The sequence below is a fragment of the Labeo rohita genome, chromosome 13 (assembly GCF_022985175.1).
Source record: "Labeo rohita strain BAU-BD-2019 chromosome 13, IGBB_LRoh.1.0, whole genome shotgun sequence".
Classification (NCBI taxonomy): domain Eukaryota; kingdom Metazoa; phylum Chordata; class Actinopteri; order Cypriniformes; family Cyprinidae; genus Labeo; species Labeo rohita.
This window is the reverse complement of record NC_066881.1, coordinates 13,143,419-13,171,304: the sequence shown is the minus strand read 5'-3', so window position 1 is coordinate 13,171,304 and position 27,886 is coordinate 13,143,419. Positions and strand designations below refer to the sequence as shown.

The window sequence follows — 27,886 nt, the reverse complement described above, 5'->3', positions numbered from 1 at the left end:
ACTGCTCACTGCAGAGCCGAATGGCCTCCAGCTCCCCCTCTCTGGATGTCCAGCTCCACCTCTGTGTGAACTAATGGGTGGGGTTATGTTTAGGATAGGGTAAGGGGTAGGGTTAGGGTGTGGTTAGGTGTCTATCTCCACCCATTACCTCCAGCAAGGGGGAGCTAGAGCTCCAGCTCCTCCCATTTGGCTCTGCAGCGAGCACCCCTGCGGGGCTGTGGTTGTGTTTGTAGGTGTGCAGGGGGGGCCGTGTAGAGTCGCAAACGACTGGTGTGGTGTAGTGCGTTGTGTGTGGTGGTGGGGGGTGTAACACGATGATTAACAACAGGAGGGCAGGGTGGTTATTCTCTCTAATCAAACTAATTTTAATGGTTTATAGCAACCCCACCCGACCCCGCCCTTCATTAGTAATGGTTGTTAATCACGGTTAACACCTGCTATAAACCATATTCATGAGTAGATAGAAAGCAAATACATATTCAAAGTAATGAGGAAAATAAATTGCCAAAGAGTTCAGAATACATGAAATGATATTCAATGAAATGCAATAAACATAAGAGCTGAAACTTAAAGATTCTTGTGTTGTCTTGATTTAAATACTTCAAACTCATGATTCAACTCCAGCAAGATGTGATGCAGCATCCAAACATTTCAATGCATGTTACATAAACTTCAAAATACAGTAGACAGAATACAAAAGCAAATCCATGGACTGGACCGCTTTTTTTAAACAGGTGTGCTGACACAGAAAACAGCTGAATCAGACTACCTCTGTGTTTCCCTATTGATTTCAGTTCCTACAGCATCACAAATACCACTTTCATAAATTGCATCACCACATGCATTATTTTTACCTACTGCTAGATCACTTCTGAACATCTACAAACTTCCTGATTATCCTGGTGTCCTTCTGCCCTTCTGCATACATTTGTTTTTTTCCTTATGTTATAAATTTTTAACTGTTATATGACTCTCATCAGGAGATCAGCGTGTAGAGAAAAACAAAACTGAAGTATCCTGGTATATAATGAGTGGGTGTTTGGTGAAGTAAACATTCCTATAAATTGGAAAAAAAAATGCATGAGTGAATTTCGGCACATGTATTTGTTCATACTGTACAGTGTGTATCCAAATGATGTATGTAATGACAATATTAAATAATATAAATGTAAATGTAATTTATCCTAACATTTTCTACCCAATATTAGAATTTAAGAGAAACAGTTTAGTTCATTTTAAATTTATTTGTAAACTTCATCATAATACATATAATTTAAAAAGTTTTACAGTAAAAAAATGCCATATACAGCTAGTGAAATGTGACGGTGAAAAAAAGCAATCTAGAAAGATACGAAACGAAAACTAGAGATGAATATTTAAATAAATACTTTTTCACAAAAGTATGTGCAGTTTTGTTTTTTTTAGTTCTTTGTTAAAACACATTTTGCATTCCAGACCTTGTTCTAACTCAGTGGAAAGGAATGGATGTTTTAAATTCACACATTTTCCTCCCCTAATGAAACCACCTGTAGAAAAGATGCACGAAAGCACACATCAATTATCTTCGCTTTCATTCCCTATGGTTAGAGACTGTGCGAACATGATACGGTCTCACTCAAAAGGTGCTTCAGCATTGACATTTGGATGACAAAGCTGCTCAGAGACTCAGTGCTAGGCTGCCACTGCCACTGAGGAATTCCTCCTCACACAGCGCCGTATTGTTGCCTGCTCACATCAGACACTAACACTCATATCAGAACATCTAAGAAAAATCTCATTAAACAATATTATAAAAATCATGTTCTCCAGGACCATATGATTGTGTTATGTTTTTCCCAACAGCATATACAGTACAAGTCTAATATACAACAGTAGAAAAACCAACAGTGTCTGTCTCAAGTTTTTGGTATCTGGCACTGAAAACAATTGTTCCTTGTTTCTCTTCGTTTTCAGACGCTTCTTTCTTTCTAGCCCAGATTGATATCTCCAGCAAACAGGGTAATAAACAAAATTACAGTGAATCCGGTAAGCAGCCCAGCATTCTGGATAAGGAAGAATATAACCTTTCCTCGATAACCTTTGGCATGTGTTACCATGATACTGTTCATCTCTGGGAACTGGAAAAACATCAAACATTGTAATTAGAAATGCAAAGAAAGCTTTTACACAACTCTCTGGAATACCTGATTGGTCAATCGTAGGATTTTTTAAAGACTTCTTCCTGTTGTTTTCCTGTTGTTACTTTAGACTTTTTATTGTATCACAGCACTTGCTCACTCTTGTTTCTTACAAACACAACTGGTGGCGTCTTGCATCTCTTATTATAATATTACCGAATCTTAAAGGAGAAGTCCACTTCCAGAACAACAATTTACAAATAATTTACTCATCCCCTTGTCATGCACAATGTTCATGTCTTTCTTTCTTCAGTCATAAAGAAATGATGTTTTTTGAGGAAAACATTTCAGCATTTTTCTCCATATAATGGACTGATATGGTGCCCCGAGTTTGAACTTCCAAAATGCAGTTTAAATGCAGCTTCAAACGATCCCAAATGCAGTTGTAAATGATCCCAGCCGAGGAAGAAGGGTCTTATCTAGCATAACAATCGGTTCTTTTAATAAAAATAATACAATTTATATACTTTTTAATGCCAAATGCTCGTTTTGTCTTACTCTGCCTGAACTGTTTTTGTTCCGGTTCGTGACAGTTAGGGTATGTCGAAAAACTCCAATCCCATGTTCTCCCTCAACTTCAAAATTGTCCTATATCGCTGTTTTACCTTTTTTGTTAAGGGTGTTTGATCTTCTTTGCATGTTCACTTTGCAAAGACTGGGTCGGTATTTCTGCAGCGATGTAGGATGATTTTGAAATGATTTTTGAGGATTTCAGGATTTTCTGCATATAGTGGACTGCTATGGTGCCCCGATTTTAAACTTCCAAAATGCAGTTTAAATGCGGCTTCAAAGATCCCAAATGCATATGCAAACGATCCCAGCTGAGGAAGAAGGGTCTTATCTAGTGAAACAATCGGTTATTTTCATTTTAAAAAAATACAGTTGAAATACTTTTTAATGTCAAACGCTCTCTTCCTGAACTCTGTGTATTCTGGCTCAAGAGAGTTAGGGTATGTTGAAAAACTCCAATCGTATTTTTCTCCCTCATTTCAAAAATCATTTCAAAATCATCCTACATTGCTGCAGAAGTACCGACCCAGTCTTTGCAAAGTGAACATGCAAAGAAGATCAAACACCCTTAACAAAAAAGGTAAAACAGCGATATAGGACAATTTTGAAGTTGAGGGAGAACATGGGATTGGAGTTTTTTGACATACCCTGTCACGAACCGGAACAAAAACAGTTCAGGCAGAGTAAGACAAAACGAGCATTTGGCATTAAAAAGTATATACATTGTATTATTTTTATTAAAATAACCGATTGTTTCGCTAGATAAGACCCTTCTTCCTCAGCTGGGATCGTTTGCAACTGCATTTGGGATCTTTGAAGCCGCATTTAAACTGCATTTTGGAAGTTTAAAATCGGGGCACCATAGCAGTCCACTATATGCAGAAAATCCTGAAATGTTTAACTCAAAACACATAATTCCTTCAAGGCTGAAGAAAAAAAGACATGAACATCTTGGATGACAAGGGGGTAAATTTTTGTCCTGGAAGTGGACTGCTGCCATTTTGTTTTTGCAAGTGACCAATTGTTTTGTAATTCATGTGTTTTGAACATAAACTTGAAGAGATGACATGAAAGCGTTTAGTACTTTAGTACGCACATGCCGTGTGACAACCACTTTCTGTGCGCATGCTTTGGATGTGTGTGCTCAGAAAACCCTATATCAGAAGTTTAAACTAATATGGCTTTAAAACACATGATTTCAGCATGCTAGATGTAATAATCAAAACCAAACATGGTTTTGGTAGAATATCTGAGGTATGAGCTGTAAAGGCACAGCTCTATTCTGGAAAAGGGGCTCATTCGCATTTAAAGAGACGAAAACAGCGTGTTTCTGCTCTCACTTCATTTTAACATTAACCATAGTAACAAGATGTCTTACCATGTCTGCAAGGGAGATGTAGAGGAACATTCCACCAGCAATGGCAAAGATAGCATTTGGCGCAAAACTGCTACCCAGCAGGATCCCCAACGCAAGACCGAGATAACAGCACATCGCCGACAGCATATTAAAACACGCAGCCTGACCAACATTCATGCCCGAGTTCAGGAGAATCACAAAATCACCTACAGAGAGACAAAAAGAAAATCTGACTTAGAAAAAATGACATTATCTTTTGATGATAGAGTAGGTCTCAGTGTCTTGGTTTTACCCAGCTCATGAGGGAACTCTTCACAGAAGATGGCAATAGAGGTGCTGAAGCCGGTGAGTAGAGACAGTGTGAAGGACGCTCCGATGGCCAGACCGTCAATGAAGTTATGCACGGCATCACTGACAGTGATCATCCACGCCATAGTCTTTATATTTGACATTCCATTCCCTTTCAGCCAGTGACAAGTCAACATGCATGCATTCTGCACAAATTTAACAGAGAACAGACATTGTTAGAGGCAGTTCACACAAAACATGTTCTCAAAATATGTTCACAAGCTTTCAAAAAACACACGTTGGCTTTTCTTGTATTTTTGGAACAGTGTCATTCGGAAGATGCCACAATAAGACACAAGAGGTAAACACTGTTTTTTTCTTTTTAAACACATGCTAGACGGTCTAGAGTTCTGTATGAAGTTTTATAAAAAAGCATATCTAGATGCTTTTTTTAAACTCCACTGCCCATGATTTTAAACACAAAAACACATTCTTTGTGTTTGGCTGCTTCTACTGAGGAACGTTTAAAATAAGGCACTCATTTAAATGATGCTAAAAAGGGGAGAAGCAGTGCAATAGTCAAAGATGCTGGTCTAGAATGGAAACATGTTTTTACTTAAAGGGATAGTTCACCCAAAAAGGAAAATGACCCCTTGCTCACCTTCAAGCCATCCTAGGTATATATGCCTTTCTTTTTTCAGAAGAATACAATTAGAGTTATATTAAAAAAATGTCTTGGCTCTTCCAAGCTTTATAATGGCAGTGAATGTGTGTTGAGATTTTGAAGACCAAAAAAGTGCATCCATCAATCATAAAAAGTACTCCACACAGCTCCGGATAAAAAAAGGCCTTCTGATGTGAAACGACGCATTTGCAGTTTTTGCAGTTTTTTTGCAAGAAAATATCCATATTTAAAACTTTATAAACTGCAATCTCTAGCTTCCGCTTACTGTTGTACTCACTGAAATTGATATTTCTACATCATATGAAAGCTGAATAAATAAGCTTCCCATTAATGTATGGTTTGTGAGGATAGGACAGTATTTGGCCAGGATACAATCTTTTTGAAAATCTGGAATCTGAGGGTGCTAAAATCAAAATATTGTAAAAATCACCTTTAAAGTTGTCCAAATAAAGTTCTTAGCAATGCATATTACTAATCAAAAATTAAGTTTTGATATATTTTTTGACCCATACAATGTATTTTTGACTACAAATATACCCATGCTACTATTTTGTGCTCCAGGGTCACATATAAAGTCACAATTACAAGAAATATAGTCACAATTGTGGTATTTAAAGTTATATTTTGACATATAGGCCTGAAGTTGCTATTATGAGAAGTAAACTCAGGCTGTGTAGTCTAGTAGTTGTTTACAAAAAACTGCATAAAAAATACTTTAACTCTGTTCCTTCTAGTTTAAATATCATTAGATGGTGAATGAACATTTCTAAGAGAACTGAAGAAGACAAAGTAAACAAACAGCAGTTCAGCACATATCCACGTGCAAGATCAATACCGTGCTTCTGTAAATCATTCACCTTTAATCTAACATTTTTTGTGCTTTCACTACATCAGGAAATCATGCACATTTTCTGGACGATCTGGTAAACATTTCTGGGTAGTAACAAGGAAATAGCATTGTAGCATTACAGGAGAAATCCACTTCCCGAACAAAAAATGACAGATAATGTACTTGCCCCTTTAATCCAATTTACAATTTTAATCCCTTTAATCTTTTTTTCTTCAGTCGTAAAGAAATTATGTTTTTTGAGGAAAACATTTCAGGACTTTTGTCCATATAATAGACTGCTACGGTGCCCCAATTTTGAACTTCCAAAATGCAATTTAAATGTGGCTTCAAACAATCCCAAATGTGGTTGTAAACAATCCCAGCCGAGGAAGAAGGGTCTTATCTAGTGAAACAGTTGGTTATTTAGGTTATTATACAATTTATATACTTTTTAATGTCAAACACTCGCCTTGTCTCGCTCTCCCTGAACTGTTTTGTTCCGGTTCATGACAGTTAGGGTCAGTTGTCGAAAAACTCCCATCTCATGTTCTCCCTCAACTTCAAAATCATCCTATATCACTGTTTTACCTTTTTGCATTGCTCTTTGCATGTTCACTTTGCATAGACTGGGTCGGTACTTCTGCAGCAATGTTGGATGATTTTGAAATAATTTTTGACATTGAGGGAGAAAATACGATTGGAGTTTTTCGACATACCCTAACTGTCTTGAGCTATAATATAGTAGTCATCATTTGAAGTGAATCAAAAAGGTTAATCAAAGTTGTCCTAAGACAAAAACAGGTGTTGTTTTAATTTTAGAACAACTTTGATAAAAAGTTCTGATCCACTTAAAATGTTGACTACTGTACACAGAGTTCAGGGAGACCAAGACAAGACGAGCCTTTGAGATTTAAAAGTATTTAAACTGTATTTTTTAAAATGAAAATAACCGATCGTTTCGCTAGATAAGACCCTTCTTGCTCGGTTGGGATTGTTTGAAGTCGAATTTAAACTGCATTTTGGAAGTTCAAAATCGGGGCACCATATCAGTCTATTATATGGAGAAAAATCCTGAAATGATTTCCTCAAAAAACAATTTCTTTACGGCTGAAGAAAGAAAGACATGAACATCTTGGATGACAATGGGGTGAGTACATTATTTGTAATTTTTTTGTTCTGGAAGTGGACTTCTCCTTTAATGATCAAAATCCTAGATGTTTATTTGATCATGTATATAAATGCATTATGAATTCTGTGTTTTACCTTTTCAACAGTTGGACTCTCAATTGGGTTGCTGGGCTTTTCACTGATAGAGTTTATATCATGATTAGTGTTGTTTGTGATGATGTCACCGCAGATGTTGTTTATGACAACGTCATTGCTGAAGGTGTTGATGTTGACATCAGCTGACTGCAAGGGAGGAAAATGACTGTGTCCCATCTGCAGTGGAGGTGAACCATTGCGTTAGGCATGAAAACAGCTCAATCTGTTCTAGTGAATAATATCCACATGTACAAGCTCTTACCTCTGCATCTGCTTTCAGCACTATCTGTAAAACCCGTTCAGTGAAGAACAAAATGTAAAATCCACCAAAAATCCCAACTACGTTTAGCACATAGTCATCATCTTTGGGATCTAAGCCAAGGGCCTGTTCAGTTGGCAAAAAAACATAAAAATTAGGAGATTTTGGCCAATCTGATAACGATAGTGTTTTTCTATCTAAACCTTTGTAAGCTATTTTATCTCCCAAATATCATCTCTTAATCTCATTGTAACTCCTTCTTACCTCGGGGATAAGTTGCAGTACAGCATTTGAAAACAGCGTCCCAATAGCCAGTCCAATGAAGTACGTCAAGACTTTTGGAAAATATGTTTTTTTAGTCAAAGGCACTAGAAATAACCCCACCAGAGCGGCCAAGTTTATCACGGTCACGGCCAGGAAACCATAACCCCAAACTACAGGAAGGAAGAAACAGATTTACACATATATTGAGGCATATTAAATTGATTTCCATCAACTCAATTCAAGAAGTGAGAAAAAAAAACAGTTGTTTTAGTTTATCACAACTTACTGTAGTTCTACTTTGCATCCCAATACAGAAACCTAATGCAGGAAGTGTATTAGATTTCAGTACTGGGATGCGGTGAAGTAAACTATTATCTCTTGTATAGTCTGTTAGTGAGGACATCATTACCATACGAAATAGGATCAGACAAAGGTTGTTTTTTCTGAATGAGAAATGAGAAACTGATGTCGCACAGTACGAATCCTTAAACAAAATGACTGAGTCAACAATATGATGATGGATCATGGAAAATCCACTTATCAGTTCAAGTATTTGCTCTCTAAAAAAATCTTTGTGTAATGTGTGGTGTGATAAAAATATTAAATTTTAACCATCATGATTCATAAGCAAAAAAAAAAAACACATGATTACACAAAAGTGTGCAATTCTTAGTTGAGTTCTATAGATAGACAAGAAAATGTATTATGAATACACAGTACACCCAAAATAATCAATCTGTAACTCCCTCATGTAATGATAAAATATGTTGACATGATCTTCAGAGGTTTTATTGTAATCTCTGCCTATTTCCTCATTACTCAAAATGTATTTTCCCGACTCCATACAGCACATTTGATTTTAGCTTCCGTCAAGATGAAGGCATTTGCGGTAATCAGACTCACCTTTGTAATCAGGTAACACTGAGGTTTCATTAACGTTTGAGGGGGTGTGAGGGCAGGAAGGAAGCACGACCTGATGGAGAATAGCTGGACACATCATCTCCAGATCACTGAGACTGACTGCAGAAGCATTGCCCAATCCAAAGGCAGACAACAGCTCTGACAATGAAGGACACTATTAAATAAAAAAGAAAAAAATTAAACATCTGTGTCAAGTATTGTCATGTGGCACTGATTCTTGAGACAAATTTTAAATATCTCCTATTACTAGTTAACAACACCAAATAAACTGAAAATAATGTTTGATATGCAAAATTTGGTTTGGTGACAATTCCATACTTGAAACTATCACCAACTATCAGTTTATGTTAATTTATTCAGAGGTGTTCAAACTTCATTGAAAAACCAACAATACACACCGAAAGAACCACAAAAAAAAAATGTACACAAAAAAATAAGTAAAACAAAAATACATCACTATGCAACTATGCTGATAGCTGATAGTTAAAATAAACATTTTATATTATTGTAAAGAATCTATTTCAATTGATTCAAGTATTGCATAATGGACTATGCACTTAAAATTTTATATATATAAATAAACACTACCAGTCAAAAGTTTTTGAACAGTAAGACTGATGTTTTTTTAAAAAAGTCTCTTCTGCTCACCAAGCCTGCATTGAGTTGATCCAAAGTACAATGAAAACAGTACAATTTTGAAATATTTTAAATAACTATTTCCTATTTGAATAGATTTTAAAATGTTTTTGTGATTTTAAAGCTGAATTTTTAGCTTCATTACTCCAGTCACGACATTTAAAACATTTATCATTTTTATTATTATGTTACAAACAAACGAGTAGAATTTTTCTCAGGTTTCTTTGAATTAAAAAAAGTTCAGAAGAACAGCATTTATTGGAAATAGAAATCTTTTGTAACATTATAAACGTCTTTATCAGCACTTTTGATCAATTTAAAGCATCCTTGCTAAATAAAAGAATTAATTTCTGACTTCAAGCTTTTAAATGGTATAGTGTATAATGTTACAAAAGCTTTTCATTTCAGTTAGATGCTGATATTTGGATCTTTCTATTGTCAAAGAATCCTGAAAAAAATGTACTGTTTTAAATATGGATAATAATAATTATAATGATTTCTGAAGGATCATTTGACACTGAAAACTGGAGTAACGATGCTGAAAATTTAGCTTTGGTCACAAGAATAAATTACATTTTAAAATGTATGCAAATAGAAAAAAGTTATTTCACAATATTACTGATTTTGCTGTATTTTGGATCAAATATGCAGGCTTGGTGAGCAGAAGAGACTTCTTTAAAATCTTACTGTTCAAAAACTTTTGACTGGTAGACCAACATTTAGATAATCATTTGACAGGTTGTTATTTCTGCTACCTACATTGAGTATGTAAAAAAACAGCTTGTGGGACAGTGGAAGCAGGAGATGCACTTAAACAGAAAAAACGCTCAACACGTTGAACATTAATTTATGAATATTCTCTTTAGTTTTCACTTGTGTTGCTTGTTTGTTGTAGTAGAAAACTAGAAAACAAACAGATGTAAACGTTCCACTTGCACTGTTATGTAACAATGGGAAAAATCCTAACAGAAACAATTAAACGTAATGTGTCTCAGATGGGACACATCCTTATTACCTCTCTGTCCCGCAGCGGACTGGCGTCATCATCGACAGATGCGGCGCGGCGGCTGGTAATGAGGCGCAGAAAGTTTTCCAGGTTTCCTGTGGACAGCGAGTCGCTTTCACCGTAGAAGCGCAAAATATTTTGAAGAAAACTTTCCTCCATATTTCTATCCTTTCGATATGAATAACTTTACCGAAGAACTATCCAAAAACAAGTAGGCTATAAAGCAGTCGACGGTCAGGACGGATGGAAACCACATGCACTCATTGGAACTAATGACAGAAGCCGCAGGTTTATAAAGGAGAATCTCCGATATTTCATTTCCTTTTCAGAAATGATTTGAAATCTCCCGGACGTGGGAGGAACAACTTTTTTTGACAGCTTTACTAATCAGTCGCAATCAGTGATAGTGGACGCGCCCTCTTCATCCCTCAGCAGAGATCACGGGAGGAACTCCTGCTGCACGGCCGGGCAAAGAACGGCACCGTGCTGCCGCCCAACCACCGCTACCACCAGCCGGATAACTGCCATCACTCCCTGTGTCAATGACGCCTTTGTTTGCTCTTTTCCAGACATTCTTGCAACGTGTTCAGGTCTGACTTGAGTAACTTTCATGATCTCATAGTAAAAGGACATTACAGCCATTGAAAAGAATAGAACCTCAATATTTACACATTTCACAACAAAGCCAATTTTTATCAACATTACTGAGCAACCATGACTTGGTGTTTTTCGAAAACGGTCACATTATTAAGTAAAAAATAAAAATATATAAGTATTAAATATTTAATATTATTATAAAGAATTTATTTCAGTTGATTTAGATATTCGATAACAATGGACTTTGCACTTAAAATATAATATATATATATATATATATACTACCGTTCAAAAGTTTGGGGTCAGTACATTTTTATTGTTTTTTTTTTTTTTTTTTTAGAAATTAATACTTTTACTCACCAAGGATGTATTAAGTTAATAATTAAAAGTTTATTAAAAGTTAATAATAAATAATTTACATTGTTATAAAATATTTATATTTTGAATAAATACTGTACTTTTTAAACTTGTTATTCATGAAAGAATCCTGAAAAAAAAATTACAGGTTCCAAAAAATATTTGGCAGCACAACTGTTGATATTATCCAACATTGATCATTCTAATAATAAATCCGCATATTAGAATGATTTCTGAAGGATCATGTGACACTTAAGACTGGAGTAACAGCTGATAAAAATTCAGCTTTTCATCACAGGAATAAATTCTATTTTAAAGTATGTTAAAATAAAAAACATTATTTTATATTGTAAAAACATTTTGCAATATTACTGTTTTTTTTTTCTATATTTTTAATCAAATAAATGCAGCCTTGATGAGCATAAGAGACTACTTTAAAGACTATTACAAGCCTTACTGACCCCAAACTTTTGAACGGTAGTGTACACTCATGTGAAAAAGTTTGGACACCCTATTGAATTCCATGGTTTTGTGTATCAGGACGTCATTAAAAAAAAACTGGTCCTTGGCTGGTCTTAAAATTTTGAAAATAAAACCTCAGATGAACAACACCACATGACAAATTGCACTGTGTCATTATTTACTGAACAAAAATAAAGCCAAAATGTAAAAGCCATGTGTGACAAAGTTAGGACACCCTTACTGTTAACATTGGAATTAAGAAGGTAAATAACAGTCAAGCACTGCTAATCAAATACCTTTGATTAACTGATCATCAGCAAGTCTGAGCGCTTCTATAAACGCAAAAGCTTTGGCAGTTTGCTGGTCTGGAGTCTTCAGGTGTGTGTTAACACAATGCCAAGGAGGTAAGACATCAGCAATCATCTTAGAGAAGCAATTGCTGCTGCCATCAATCTGAGAAGAGTAATACGGCCATTTCCAAACAATCTGAAGTTTATTCACAAGCGGAAGACATTTAAAACAGACACCTCTCCTTCCAGGAGTGGGCGTCCCAGAAAATTCACCACAAGATCAGACCGTGTAAAGCTCAGAGAAATGGCAGACAACCCAAGAACTACACCTCAGACTCTACAGGCCTCAGTTAACATGTTAAATGATAAAGTTCATGACAATACCATTAGAAAAATATGGGACAAAAATGGCATGTTTGGAAAGCCTAGCAGAAAAAAAGCCTCTTCTATCTAAAAAAACATTGCAGCACGGTTTAGGTCTGCAAAGTTGCATCTGAACAAAACACAAGTCTTCTAGAATAATGTCCTTTGAACAGACGAGACCGAAGTGGAGATGTTTGGCCATAATGCACAGCGCCAAGTTTGGTGAAAACCTAAAGAGCACATCAGCACAAACATCTCATACCAAAAGACAAGCATGCTGGAGGAGGGCTGATCATTTTGGGCTTGTTTTGTAGCCACAGGACCTGGGCACCTCACTGTCATTGAGTTGGCCATGAACTCCTCTGTATATCAAAGTATTCTAGAGTCAAATGCGAGGGCATCTGTCTAAAGTTGGGCCAAATTTGGGTCATGCAACAGGACAATGATCCCAAGCACACCAGCAAATCTACAACAGAATGACTGAAAAGAAAAGAATCAAGGTGTTGCCATAGCCCAGTCAAAGTCCAGAGCTCATCCTGGCTCAAATGCTGTAGTGAGAGCTGTGCATAAGCAAATGCCCACAAACCTCAATAAACTGGAGCAATGTTGAAAAGAAGAGTGGTCCAAATTCCTCTAGAATAATGTGAGAGACTGATAAAGTCACACAGAAAATGAATGCTTCAAGTTATTGCTGCTAAAAGTGGATCTACAGGCAGTTGACTCATAGGGTGTCCTAACTTTGTCACACATGGTTTTTCCATCTTGGCTTTATTTTTCTTAAATAAATAATGACACTGTGTAATATGTCATCTGATGATGTTTATCTGAGGATTTATTTTCCAAATTTTAAGACCTGCCAAGGACCAGATAATTTTTTATTATGTCCTGATACAGAAAACCCTAGAATTTAATAGGGTGTCCTAACTTTTTCACATGACTGTATATATACACACTGCCGAACCTGATTCCTGATTTTACGAAGTATGACATGTTCCTGGATCAACATCTTTGTTGACCCTGGAACAACACTGTGATTAACCAATCAGATTTAAAAAAACAGTTTATAGTTTTTGTGAAGTTCAGGCTTACAATCAGTGTTTGGTGGTTGTACATCAGTGTTATTCATCTATCATTTCCTCTGATTTTAGGGATTACTCATGGCTAAGTTTAGGTTTAGGTGTAGGGATGTGGTCAAGATTAAAATTTTGGATTAAAATGTTGTTCCAGGGTCAACAAAATATGTCAGGAACACATCTAACTCAGCAAAATTAGGACGTGCTTTTTACTATTTAAAATAACTTTTTTCTATTAGAATTTTAAAACCTAATTTATTCCTGTGATCAAAGCTAAACTTTCAGCATCATTACTCCAGTCTTCAGTGTCACACGATCCTTCAGAAATCATTCTAATATGCTGATTTGCTGTTTAAGAAACATTTTTTTATTATGATGATCAATATTTAAAACAGCCGAGTACCTTTTTTCCAGAATTCTTTGATGAATAGAAAGATCCAAAGATCAGCATTTGTCTGAAATAAAAAGCTTCTTTGACATTATACACTATAGCACATAAAGGTATATTTAGGAAAGAAATTATAGAACTACAGAACTACTTTAGAACTATATAAACTAGAAACTATAGAACTACTTTTATATAGCAAGGGTGATCTAAATACATCAAAAGTGATGATAGACATTCATTACGTTACAAAAGATTTCTATTTCAGATAAATGCTGTTCTTCTGAACTTTCTATTTATCAAAGAAACCCAAAAAAATTATACTCAGCTGTTTTCAACACAATAATAATAAATGTTTTTGAGCAGCAAATCAGAATATTACAATGGTTTCTGAAGGATCACGTGGAGTAATGATGCTAAAAATTCTGCTTTGAAATCACAGGAATAAATTGCATTTTTAAATATATTTAAATAGAAAACAGTTATTTTAAATAGTAAAAATATTGTAGAACTTTGTTGTTTTTGCTTTAATTTGGATCAAATAAATACAGGCTTGGTGAGCAGAAGACTTCTTTAAAAAACATTGAAAAACTTTGTTTAAAAATCTTTTATTAATTTAATCTGTGTAGTTGATTTTAAAGAAGCTGTCAAGCTGGCAGACAACTTGACAAGAATATTTTAAAATCAGTAGACATCCCTGAGAGATGTGATATGAAGATTTGCAGTGATTTCTTCAGCAGTGGTGTTTCTCCATGCTCCAAAAATAACTGTGGCTTTCTTAGACAGCATCAGGAAGCCATTGACATCAAAGTGACCGGGAATATCGTCAACATCCAGCCAAACATATACAGCAGGAAAGGAGCAGTGCAGAGTCACAAAAAAGTTCAGTACAACTTCTGTGTCCTTTACAGTAAACTGCAGTACACAAATAAAATAAACCTGTCAGTCAGCTGAGGGATTAGATCTCTTAAGAACAAGCATCTGCATTCAGTAACATCTCTGTTTGTGAGGAAACACATTTTAGGAATGTGGTAAATGAGGTAATTAGTTAAGGTGGATGTGTTTGTGAATGGTTCTTACCGTGATGTTGGGTTTCTGCAAACCCTCTGCATGCCGTGGAGAGCTGAGGAAGATGTGATTGTGAGGGCTGATCATTTGATTATCTGGACTACTGAGATGAAAAACAGGTATGCATGAGCGCCGGGTGCAGTTCCCACACTGTGTCAGGAGAGCAGATATAGGATGCTGAAACACAAGGGTGCTTCCTCCTGCTTTTATTGTAGTCACATTGGACTCTAAAGAACACACAGCGTTAAAGCTGCTCCAGCTGTGTAGTTTCACCTGTGAACATGAGTATAACATGACAAATACTGGTCAAAATTCATAAACGGATGGAAGTAAACACAAAAAGATAAAACATGGTTATGCTATAGCACTTTAAAGTCTTGAGGTACAAAACGAGGTCTGTCCAAAACAAAGAATTCGGATGCTATTTCTAATTTAGAGATATAGTATGAATGTTTTTGTTAAATGAATTTCTTGCCCATAGTTTGCTGAAAATATACTCACTCTCAGTCCATCACAGATAAGTTTGTTTATTCATCAGAGCAGATTTGGAGAAATTTAGCATTATATCACTTGCTCACCAGTGGATCCTCTGCAGTGAATGGGTGCCATCAGAAAGAGAGTCCAAACAGCTGATAATAACAATCGACAAGTAATTCACAAAAATTTAGTCTATCGAATATCTTGTGAAGTGAAAATCTGTGTTTGTAATAAACATATCCATCTGCTTCTGGCCAAAATACAAGTCCATAATCCATAATAACACTTCCTCCAGAGGAAAAGTCCATCAACTGTTGTCCTCTCAAATCAGAGTTTTTGACTGTGAACAGTGCTTAATTTGTGCTTAATTCTCTCTTGATTCACTGGAGAAAGAATATAATGGATAGAGGAGCTGGAAGCAACGATTTGAAGTTAAAGGAGAAGTTTACTTCCAGAACAAAAATTTCCAGATAATGTACTCAACCCCCTTGTCATCCAAGATGTTTGTGTCTTTCTTTCTTTAGTCAATAAGAAATTATGTTTCTTGAGGAAAACATTTCAGGAATTATCTCCATATAGTGGAGTTCAATGGTGTCCCCAAGTTTGAACTTCCAAAATGCAGCTTCAAATGGCTCTAAACGATCCCAGCGGAAGAAGAAGGGTCTTATCTAGCAAAACGATCGTCCATTTTCTAAACAAATTGACAGTTTATGTACTGTTTAAACCTCAGACACTCTAGGTATGCGTGAACTCAGTTTTTTTCCCGGGTCATATGGTCAATACAGTTAGGGTATGTCATCATACGTCGCTGCAGAAGTACAGACACAAAGAACATCAAATGCCCTTTACAAAAAAAAAAAGAAAAAAGGGTAAAACATGTAGGATAATTTTGACGTTGAAGAAAACAAGATGGGAGTTTTTCGACATACCCTAACTGTACTGACCCAGATTACACAAACTACACATACACATCACATCGTAGAGACGAGACAAGACGAGCATTTGAGTTTAAGAGGTATATAATTGTCAATTTGTTTCGGGAAATGACCAATTGTTTCGCTAGATAAAACCCTTCTTCCTCAGCTGGGATCGTTTAGTTTAAGCTGCATTTAAACTGCATTTTGGTTCAAACTAGCAGGCACCGTTGAAGTCCACTATATGGAGAACATTCCTGAAATGTTTTCCTCAAGAAACAGAATTTCTTATCGACTGAAGAAAGAAAGACATGAACATCTTTGATGACAAGGGAGTGAGTAAATTATCTGTAATTTTTTGTTCTGGATGTGAACTTCTCCTTTAAAAACAGCTTAATGATGGACTTATTACTAACAAACAGCTTTTCACTGTTTGTTAATTGATGGACTGGAATCGTGTGGATTTTTGTGATTTTTTTAACAGCTGTTTGGACTCTCATTCTGACGGCACCCATTCACTGCAGATGATCCACTGGTGAGCAAGTGACGTAATGCTAAATTTCTCCAAATCTGTTCCGATAAAGAAGAAACAAACTCATCTACATTTTGGATGACCTGAAGGCGAGTATACTTTCAGCAATTTTCCATTTTTAGGTAAACTATAAAATGTCATACAATTTTAATCTAACATTCTTTGCCATAGATGATCATTATATACTGTAATAACAAAAAAACAACAGTTAAATGTGTTACGAAGCACTACCATCTTACCTTAGCTTTGACATTGTGCTGCTCAGAGTGATTGTCAGAGACGGCATAGATGAGCAGGTCTCCCTTATCCTCAACCCCCACTGAGAGTATAGGAGCATAAAAATCTGCAGCCCAGTGGTGTAGCATTTTCCATTTACCACCAAACTCTAAATGTACAAGAGATTTCCCAGTCAAGAAGCATACTTTGACACTGCATGCACACGTCCACATATAAATGACAAATTACTTTTAGTAAGCAAGAGTGCTTTCTTCTATATAGAGATGAAGAGTGGTGGTCATGTACATGATTCATTTACCTACAGAGGACCAGGAGGGTCCCTGCCAAATATCATTGAGCTGCCAGTAAAGGGTGCCCATCGTATGACCTTTGCCCTCAACGATGTCACTGCGGCTGCGGCGGTAGAATTCTGTTTGGCTCTTCACACACTGTGCCTGCATTACCTGTTCAAACCAAAGTGTGTCATATCGGGCATGTAAATTAAGTCCTGGAAAAAATTTGAGATATACACTACTGTTCAAAAGTTTGGGGATGGTAAGATTTTCATTTCTTACGCTCACCAAGGATGCATTTATTTGATCAAAAATATAATAAAAACACTAATATTGTGAAATAGTATTACTATTTAAAATAACCGTTTTCTATTTTAGTACATCTTAAAGGGATAGTTAACCCAAAAATGAAAAATCTGTCATTAATTACTCACCCCCATGTCGTTCCAAACCTGTAAGACCTTCATTTAACTTTGAAACACAAAGTAAGATTTTTTTCTTTTTTTTTAATGAAATCCAAGAGCTTTTTGACCCTGTACAGACAGCAATGCAACTGAAACGTTCAAGGCCCAGAAAGGTAGTAAGGACATTGTTAAAAAAGTCAGTGTGACATCAGTGGTTCAACCGTAATTTTATGACGCTACGAGAATAAAGTCATTATTAGTTTTTTTTTTGCGCACAAAAATATTCTCATAGTTTCATAAAATTACAGTTGAACCACTGATGTCACATGGACTATTTTAACGACGTCCTTACTATTTTTCTAGGGGGTTTAAAATTTCAGTTGCATTGCTGTCTATGCAGGGTCAGAAAGTTTTTGGATTTCATCAAAATATCTTACTTTGTGTTCTGAAGATGAACAAAGGTCTTATGGGTTTGGAACGACATGAGGGTGAGGGTGAGGGTGACATGAGTAATTATTGACAGAATTTTCATTTTTGGGTGAACTATCCCTTTAAAGTGTAGCTGCTTCCTGTGATGTTACAGCTTAAAGGAACACTCCACTTTTTTTTTTTGAAAATAGGCTCATTGTCCAACTCCCCTAGAATTAAACAGTTGAGTTTCACAGTTTTCGAATCCATTCAGCTGATCTCTGGGTGTGGCGGCAGCACTTTTAGCATAGTTTAGCATAGATCATTGAATCAGATTACAATCACTCCTGGACCTCTGAATCAGATACTCTCATTCTGCCGTAAAAATCAAGTAACTTGCTGCGTAATATCATTGCGCCTGCATTTTTGAGCGAGATGCTATCGGTCTTATCTGATTCAATGATCTATGCTAAGCTATGCTAAAAGTGCTACCGCCAGACCCGGAGATCAGCTGAATGGATTCGAAAACGGTTAAACTCAACTGTTTAACTCTAGGGGAGTTGGAAAATGAGCCTATTTTAAGAAAAAGTGGAGTGTTCCTTTAAAGGTGATATGTGTGTGCTCACCTGAGTGATATAAATAGTGTCTCTGTATCTCTGCACTGGGTCTGTGCTGTTAGGGAGAATGTAATGTAGCTCTGCTTGCTTAAGCATCTGTTGATTTCCATCTGCATGATGCTGCCGATGAGCTGAGAAATTGCTGCTGAAATCCCAGTCTGAAGACTCTGAAATCTGATTAGAGGGGAGAAGTTGAAAAACATAAGGGTTTAATGATGTTACATTCAACTTTGAAAAAGACACATGCTTAATTGTACCTAATGTGCACTTGTAGTGTACTTCAAATCTATATCATATTTATATAAAAAGTGACACTGGACCACAAAACCAGTCAAAAGAGTCTTTTTTTTAAAACTGAGATTTACACATCATCTGAAAGCTGAATAAATAAGCTTTCCATTGATGTATTCCACTGATTGTTTGTTAGGATAGGACAATGTTTGGCCGCGATACAGTACAACTATTTGAAAATCTGGAATCTGAGGGTGCAAATAAAAAATATATATATATATACTGAGAAAATTGCCTTTGAAGTTGAAGTCCTTAGCAATGCATATCACTAATCAAAAATTAAGTTTTGATATATTTACAGTGGGAAATTTACAAAATATCTTCATGGAACATGATCTTTACTTACTAGCCTAATGATTTTTGGCATAAAAGAAAAATCAATCATTTTAACCCATACAATGTATTTTTGGCTATTGCTACAAATATACCCGTGGTACTTGAGACTGGTTTTGAGGTCTAGGTTGTGACCCTGGACCACACTTTCATTACACTTTCATTACACTAACTCACAACATAGGTGTTTCATACTGCGACTGTTACCTTACTAAGTGTGGAAAATGAAGGCCAGGACTGGAAGCCATATTCGGAGGCAAAGCGTGTGCGAGGGAAAACAGTCCAGTCCCAGCAATCGTTGTAATAACTGTAGTAGTGTGTGTCTCCATAGTGGGGGTCATAGGGGTCCTTAGCCACCCAGCCTTCCTTCTCAGACTCAACCCCATTGGTTGGGCTGGACACTAGAAAAGGACGGGTGCTGTCCTCCTGAATTAAAGCAAAGCATCCTTTGATAAAGGCTTAAGATGGCACTTTAATCTTAGTTTGTGTGTGTATGTCAGTCTCACCTGCAGCACAATGTCTCTGATGTTCTCAACATACAGATTGACATAGTCTTTCACGTACAGTGGTCGCTCAGCAACAGGTATGTTGAACCAGTCAGTTGCTATGGCAGCTTCATTCTCATTGTTTCCACTCCAAATGACCACAGAGGGGTGAGATTTCAACCGTCGGACCTGAAAAAATATTATTATAATTGTGAACAATAACCAGTCAATGATGCTCACTTTCTTTCATTTGAATCTAAAATTTATTTTAAAAAATGCAATTCACACACACATTAAATACACATTTTCTATGATGAGAATGCTTTTCATTTTTGAAATATTTTTCATTTTGTAATATTTTGGGGGCTTATAGTCAAACATGTGTCAAACAGGCCTGGCTTTTATAATTAAGAAATGTTTTGTATTATTTTTTAGGAAAAAAGCATTCTATTAAAACTGCTTCTCTTAATATTTGAGAAATATCTGACCCTTGCAGCAGTGTTATTAGTATTATGTATCATAATTATCATAGTACTTGGTACTATTTTACTTATTCATATTTTTGATTAGCTTTTATTTTTATATTTTTAGTTTTCATTTTAGTTTAAATTTCAGGAATTCTGTTTTGGAGTTTTTATTAGGTTTTGTTTTTTTTTTCTAGATTTATATTTAGCTTTTATTTATTTTATTTCAGTTTTAGTAATTTTAGTACTTAAAAAATAAGTTTTGGTTTCATTTTTTAATCTAATATTTATATTTTATTTATAATATAATATTTTATATATGTTTTCATTTTATTTCAATTATCAACCATTTTACTTCATATTTTTGATTAGCTTTTATTTTTATATTTTCAGTTTTATTTTTAATTTTAGTTTAATTTCAAGAATTTTGCTCTGGAGTTTTTAAAAGGTTTTGTTTTTTTAGATTCATATGTAGCTTAAATTTATTTTATTTCCGTTTTAGTAATTTTAGTACTCAAAAAATGTTTGAGTTAACTTTTTTCATCCAATATTTAATATTTTATATGTAATATAACATTTCATATATGTTTCTGTTTTATTTCAATCAACAACCATTTTACTTATTCTTTGATTTGGTTTGATTAGCTTTTATTTCTAAACTTTCAGTTGTAAATTTAATTTTAGTTAAATTTTTAGGATTTTTTCATTGGGTTTTGTTTTTTTACATTTATATTTAGCTTTAATTTATTTTTATTTCAATTATAGTAATGTTAGTACTTACTAAAAAAATAAGCTTTAGTTTAGATCTATTTTCATGTAATATTTATATTTTATATATGTTTCAGTTTCATTTCAGTTCATTTGTTTCTATATTTTCATTAGAAATAGAGAAATGGAGATTAATTTTCAGGAATTTTGTTCCGGAGTTTTTAATTAGATTTGGCTTTTAGCTGTAATTTAGATGTAGCTGTAATTTATTTTATATTTATATTTCATTTATTTTATTTCAGTTCTAGCAATTTTACTTACTAAAAAATTTATAAAAAACTATAAACTAAACTACAAAAATATAACTTATAAGTTATAGTTTAATTGTTTTCATTTAATATTTATATTTTATATATAATATAATATTTTGTACACTCACTGTATTCAAGACACAGGGAAAAAAAATTAATATATTTATTCACCACATTAAAGTTTAAGATCTTTCCATTTAAACTTTTCTTGAAAATGTTTTTTTTTTCCCTAAACATTCTCATATGTCATTAACCTTTTTATTTGTCATTTATTTGAGGTGTACATCATATATAAGAGTGCTTTGTATGCAGACCTGCTGAGTGACCTCCTCCCTCACTGTCTCAATAAAATCCTTTTCTGTAGGGTACAATGCACAGGCAAACATGAAGTCCTGCCAAATCTGACATAAGAGCAAACAAATAATCAAACCAGTTATCATTTAAAGCATATCACAGGTGGAGGATGTCATATAATAATCTTACCATGATTCCATACATATCACACAGGCTGTAGAAGATGTCTTGCTCATACACTCCACCACCCCACACTCTTAAAGCATTCATATTCGCCTTCTGTGCAGACCGGAGCAGAATTGTGATCCTGCAATGCCAATACAGAAACATAACAAGATGACTAAAGTTTCAAAGGGATTTCACAATAAACAGAATTCAGTCTGGCCACTGAACTAGGTTGTTTTAAGCTGTAAATCTACTCACATATCAGTGGTAACCTCGTCCTGAAAGGCATGAACAGGAATCCAGTTTGACCCCTTCAGGAAAATTGGTTTCCCATTGATCCTGAAGTAAAAGCTGAGGCCAGGGGATGAGGGTACAGGCTCCTGGACCAACTCCACCGTGCGGAAAGCAACCTGAAACAGAAAACCACAACACAAGAGTTAAATGATGCAGATTGAGAAAAATATATATATAAATGTATAAACAGAGAGAGACATTACCAATCGGTCTGCATTAAATGTCTCTCCACCCTCCAATTTGACATCTATCGTCAGGAAATATAAAGCCTGATCTCCATGTCCAAATGGCCACCACAGACTGACACTCTTAAAGTGAACACATCAGTTATGATCATATATATCAAGGTTATTATTGTTAACTAAAACTAAAACCATAAAGCATATTTTAAAAATAAAATAAACATTAACTAAAAAAACTATTTCAACCATTTACCAAGGCAATATTTCATTTTGTTTAACTTGATTAAAACAACTACAACTGAAATAAAAAAAATAATAAAAACTCTGTAAGACATATTTAAAACAAAAAAATAAAAAACAATGGCAGAAACACTAAACATAAAAACACTAAAACTAAAAAAAAAAAAGGAAACTTACAACTCTTTTTTTTCTTAGAACTGCATGATATGAACTTGCAATTTATATAATTTCTTTATGCTATTTCTCAGATTTAATTTTATTTGTCAGATTTTCAGAAAAAAAAGTTAAAATTGGGATTTTATATCTTAAAAAATTCTGAATTTATAACTCGCAATGTTTATTTGAGTTTTATTCAGAGTTTACTTTGTGCAATTCTGAGAAAAAAAGTCGAAATTGTGAGTTTATATCATGCAACTTAGAGAAAAAAAAAGTCAAAATTGGGGAGTTATATCTCGCAATTCTGATTGTATAACTCGCAATTGCGAATTTCACACAATTCTGAGAAAAAAAGTCAGATTTGTGAGTTTATATCTTGATATTATGACTTCATAACTTGCAGCTGAGTTTATTTCACACAATTCTGAGTAAAAAGTCAAACTTGCCAGTTTATATCCCTAAATTCTGACTTTATATCTCGCAAATCTGATTTTTTAAACTCACAATTGCTAGTTTATATCTCATAATTCTGAAAAAAGTCAGAATTGCAAGTTTGTGTCATGCAATTCTGAGAAAAAAACAGAATTGCGAGATGTAAACTTCTAATGGCGAGAAAAAACCCTCAGAACTGTGAGATAAAAAGTCGCAAACACATTTTTTTTTAGTTGTGGAAACAGGCTTCCATTTAAAAAAAAAAAAATACACAAATAAGAAAACACACAAATAAAAATTCATTTAAAAATACTAATGAAATACTATAATGGTATCCCTAACTATAATAATATCTCAATGATACTAAAATAACAATGATAAATTTGATATTTCCTTTGGAATCTATGTTTAAATACAATACGGATTTGTCATAAGCAAACTAGAACTGATCTCACCTGATTGATCTGTAAGATAAAGGAATTTTTACTCTGCCCAGGTGTGAGAGAGAGTTGAAATTCTGCCTCTGACTGCAATAATGGCATGGACACATAGACAAGTCCCTTAGATGCAACAAAAACATCAAAGAACAATTCCACTTCAACATTCCAGCTTGAATGTTTAGAATCTGGATATAGAGAAAGACAGAAATGTAGAGAAACAGGGCAAGAATAAAGAAGAATGAGGGATTTGCATATTATGTTGACTTGTTTTGCTATTATATTAATGTGTAAAATCCATTCTCCTTCATATGCAAATATGCGTTTACCATATTTTGGACTTGTAGTATAACTTAGAACCCTTAAAGTGTCAAAGACTTCCAAACGAACTTCCTTCCAGATGCCCAGAGTGGGGAAAGAAGGACCCCAGTCCCAGCTAAATGAGCTTTGAGCCTGAAAATTGGATATATGTTTAACCTCAGCACTTCAACAACAACAAAAAAAGAGGTTGGGTTTATGAGTGTGACATTGTTTGTACCTTTCTGATAAAGTTTACATGACACTCTCCTTTCTGTACAGGAGGAGGACAATCAGGTGGTACCCTGTAGTCAGTGTGGGCACGATTCCTCTGAGATGCATATGTCACAGCTGACATAATCCACACCTGGAGAATATTCTCTTTATCCTTCAGCAATCCAGTGACTTCAAAATCCTGAAGAAAATAATATTATGATTTCAACATTATAAAAAAAAAAGGATAATCTTTGTTATTATTACTATTATTATGATAGAGTCTATAAACACACATATGTGACCCTGGACCACAAAACCAGTCTTAAGTCGCTGGGGTTTATTTGTAGCAATAGCCAAAAATACATTGTATGGGTCAAAATTACTGATTTTTCTTTTATGGCAAAAATCATTAGGAAATTAAGTAAAGATCATGTTCCATGAAGATATTTTGTACAATTCCTACTATTAATGTATGAAAACTTACTTTTTGATTAGTAATATGCATTGCTAAGAACATTATTTGAACTTTAAAGGTGATTTTCTCAATATTTAGATTTTTTTGCACCCTCAGATTCCAGATTTTTAAATAGTTGTATCTCGGCCAAATATTGTCCTAACAAACTATACATCAATGAAAAGCTTATTTATTCAGCTTTCAGATGATGCATAAATCTCAATTTTGACCCTTACGACTGGTTTTGTGATCCAGGGTCACATATAAAGAACAATTTATAAACACTTATTCATTTACATATCTGCGGAACATGTTGTCTGTCTTTCCAATGGTGACTCCATTCAGAGAAATGGTAGAAACTGTGTCGACTCCTTCAAACACTAGGACGGCTTTCCCTTTTCCTCTGCAAAAAGTACTTTATATTTATTCTGTGGTACTGTCTAAATATAACACTCTACACTGTGTGCATAATTATTAGGCATGTTGATAATATGGTCATTTTTTTTTTCCAAGCACATTTTACCAATTCCAAACCACAACAATCTTAATAACTACTATTAATTTTGTATTTAATCATTTGTAAGTGATATAACTGTCCATGAAGGCTGGAAGTGAAAAACTCCTTATATTCAGGTGTGCATAATTATTAGGCATGTTTTCTTTTACAGATAAAATGAGCCAAAAAAGAGATTTAACCCAGACTGAAAAGTCCAAATTATTAAATGCCCATGAGAAGAATGCAATACTAATGCATTACAAGAATTTGCAAAGTTAAGGCTTGACCATTGGACAGTGAAATGCTTGTTGAGTCTGCATGGTCAGAAAAAACAGGCGGAGAAGAAAAGATGCATGTTAACTGCAAAAGAATTAGGAATTAAGGTGAAGAATTAGGTGTGACACCATCAGGGACCGTTTAGTCTCCAGCGCCACCATTTTCCAGAACTGCAACCTACCTGGAGTCTTCAGAAGTACAATGTGTCAGGTTCTCAGAGACTTTGCTTGGTAAAAAATCCTAAAAAATGCCCCTGACTTAATAAGAATAACAAGCTGACGTGTTGTGAAATACATGAAGACAGTTTGGTTTTTTTTATAGGCTTTATAGACAGATAAGTTGAGAGTGACTCTTGAAGGACAAGCATCACATTCTCTTGTACCTCTGATTCAAGAATTTATCTTCCAAAATCTGGCAGTAAGTTTTGGGAGTTCATGTTTAGTCTCCTATCCTGAAAAGTCTGACTTGCAGAGATGGACTAAAATGAACTCCCAAAACTTACTGCCAGATTTTGGAAGATAAATTCTTGAATCAGAGGTACAAGAGAATGTGATGCTTGTCCTTCAAGAGTCACTCTCAACTTATCTGTCTATAAAGCCTATAAAAAAAACCAAACTGTCTTCATGTATTTCACAACACGTCAGCTTGTTATTCTTATTAAGTCAGGGGCATTTTTTTTTAGGATTTTTTACCAAGCAAAGTCTTTGAGAACCTGACACATTGCACTTCTGAAGACTCCAGGTAGGTTGCAGTTCTGGAAAATGGTGGCGCTGGAGACTAAACGGTTCCTGATGGTGTCACACCTAATTCTTCACCTTAATTCCTAATTCTTTTGCAGTTAACATGCATCTTTTCTTCTCCACCTGTTTTTTCTGACCATGCAGACTCAACAAGCATTTCACTGTCCAATGGTCAAGCCTTAACTTTGCAAATTCTTGTAATGCATTAGTATTGCATTCTTCTCATGGGCATTTAATAATTTGGACTTTTCAGTCTGGGTTAAATCTCTTTTTTGGCTCATTTTACCTGTAAAAGAAAACATGCCTAATAATTATGCACACCTGAATATAAGGAGTTTTTCACTTCCAGCCATCACGGACAATTGTATATCGCATATAAATGATAAAATACAAAATTAACAGTAGTTATTAAGACTGATGTGGTTTGGAATTGGTAAAATGTGTTTGGAAAAAAAATATGACCAGAATATCAACATGCCTAATAATTCTGCACACAGTGTAGATGTATGAGACAAATCAGAGGGCAGGTTTAGTTGGACTTGGAGGGTTGTTGACTCACCTAACATGAGTAGGTACTGTGAATGATGTAGTGTAAGTCCAGTTGTCAAGTGAAATCCATCTGTAGGCCAGGTCATTAAACCTATAATATGGATCCTGTTGACACAGAATGTTTTTAGGAATATTAATTTCACACAGTTTGGACTGTTAAGAATGACTTGCTTGTTTGTGTATACCGAAATGAACCCCTGACGCTGCAGAGCAGTATGAACACAGCCAGGCACCTCCGCACCGAGAGAAACAGACGAGTTTGAGTTCAGCAGCTGCCATTTCCCGTTCAGAGAGATAATATCAACTCCCAACTCTTTAGACGCAACTGCAGTGTCCAGAAAATGGACTTCTAGAAAGTAAAAGCACGCAAAATACCATACTACATGATTCATGTTTATTGATCATGGCAGACTTGACACTACCAAAGTCATTTCTATATATATTATATTGTTGAATCACGAGACGTAAAGCCATAAACACATCGCCCTAATGTTTCCTGAGGCACTTCCCGGTTGAAATCAAAACGCAAGAGCGATCAGCTGCTCTCTCACGTGGACGCATAAACATCCGGTGGCGTTTAAGTTAAGAGTATGTGGATGTAAAATATTCTAAAAAACGAATTAAAATGTATTAATTGTATTTAAATATAATGATAGAATGTAAACAATTTCTGAAAATAAATTGAATGTAATTAAATGTAGTAGCGAAAATAACTAGCTAGGGCTTTTATTATGCCTGCACTGCTACCTATTTCAATTCACCGATTGTTCAGTTATTTTTATATAAATGGCGTTTTATGTACACTACCAGTCAAAAGTTTTTGATCAGTAAGATTTTTAATTATTTAAAAAAAAAGTCTTCTACTCACCAAGCCTGCATTTATTTGATCCCAAATACAGCAAAAGCAGTAATATTGTGAAATATTTTTTTTCTATTTAAAATATATTTTAAAATGTAATTTATTCCTGTGATCAAAGCTGAATTTTCAGCATCATTACTCCAGTGTTCAGTGTCACATGGTCCTTCAGAATTCATTCTAATTTGCTGATTTGCTGTTTAAAAAACATTTATTATTATTATTATCAAAATATTAAACCGTTGAGTACATTTTTTCAGGATTCTTTGATGAATAGAAAGATCCAAAGATCAGAATTTTTCTAAAACAAAAAGCTTTTGTAACATTATACACTGTACCATTCAAATGCTTGAGATCAGTATCATTTTTTAATTATTTTTTTATTTTTTTGGAAAAGCAATTATAGAAATTAATTATTTTATTTAGCAAGGATGCATTAAATTGATCAAAAGTGATAAAGACATTTACAATGTTACAAAAGATTTCTATTTCAGTTAAATGTTGTTCCTCTGAACTTTCTTTTCATCAAAGAAACCTGAAAAAAAAAAATCTATTCAGC

The 27,886-nt window shown here is 34.7% G+C and overlaps 2 protein-coding genes across 2 annotated transcripts; both read right to left on the bottom strand.

Annotated features, from left to right (window-relative positions):
* Window positions 1-592: 592 nt before the first annotated feature.
* slc39a8 (solute carrier family 39 member 8) lies at window positions 593-11,085 on the bottom strand. Its single transcript, XM_051125340.1, has 8 exons — window positions 10,205-11,085; window positions 8,536-8,707; window positions 7,633-7,802; window positions 7,372-7,494; window positions 7,110-7,286; window positions 4,337-4,538; window positions 4,066-4,250; window positions 593-2,117 (listed from the first exon to the last, which is right to left on the bottom strand). Exons 1-8 carry the CDS (start codon window positions 10,352-10,354, stop codon window positions 1,968-1,970), a joined length of 1,329 nt encoding a protein of 442 aa, XP_050981297.1. The 5' UTR covers window positions 10,355-11,085; the 3' UTR covers window positions 593-1,967.
* Window positions 11,086-14,314: 3,229 nt separating this feature from the next.
* On the bottom strand, window positions 14,315-27,003 carry manba (mannosidase, beta A, lysosomal). The gene is made up of 17 exons (XM_051125339.1): window positions 26,657-27,003; window positions 26,482-26,576; window positions 24,708-24,813; window positions 23,982-24,155; window positions 23,773-23,896; window positions 23,462-23,631; window positions 22,200-22,304; window positions 21,961-22,112; window positions 21,727-21,844; window positions 21,558-21,644; window positions 19,782-19,949; window positions 19,483-19,701; window positions 18,661-18,825; window positions 17,249-17,393; window positions 16,953-17,098; window positions 14,803-15,063; window positions 14,315-14,637 (listed from the first exon to the last, which is right to left on the bottom strand). Exons 1-17 carry the CDS (start codon window positions 26,861-26,863, stop codon window positions 14,407-14,409), a joined length of 2,673 nt encoding a protein of 890 aa, XP_050981296.1. The 5' UTR covers window positions 26,864-27,003; the 3' UTR covers window positions 14,315-14,406.
* Window positions 27,004-27,886: the final 883 nt, after the last annotated feature.

Bases quoted from the DNA above. Each gene is read 5' to 3' on its own strand.
- slc39a8 (XM_051125340.1), bottom strand. From the start codon at position 10,354: ATGGAGGAAAGTTTTCTTCAAAATATTTTGCGCTTCTACGGTGAAAGC. The intron at 8,708-10,204 runs GTAATAAGGATG...TTTATTTAATAG, and splicing joins GTCCGCTGCGGGACAGAGAG to TGTCCTTCATTGTCAGAGCT. The intron at 2,118-4,065 runs GTAAGACATCTT...ATGTTTTTCCAG, and splicing joins ACATCTCCCTTGCAGACATG to TTCCCAGAGATGAACAGTAT.
- manba (XM_051125339.1), bottom strand. From the start codon at position 26,863: ATGAATCATGTAGTATGGTATTTTGCGTGCTTTTACTTTCTAGAAGTC. The intron at 24,814-26,481 runs GTGAGTCAACAA...TACTTTTTGCAG, and splicing joins ACAGTACCTACTCATGTTAG to AGGAAAAGGGAAAGCCGTCC. The intron at 22,305-23,461 runs GTGAGATCAGTT...GTTCACTTTAAG, and splicing joins TTATCTTACAGATCAATCAG to AGTGTCAGTCTGTGGTGGCC.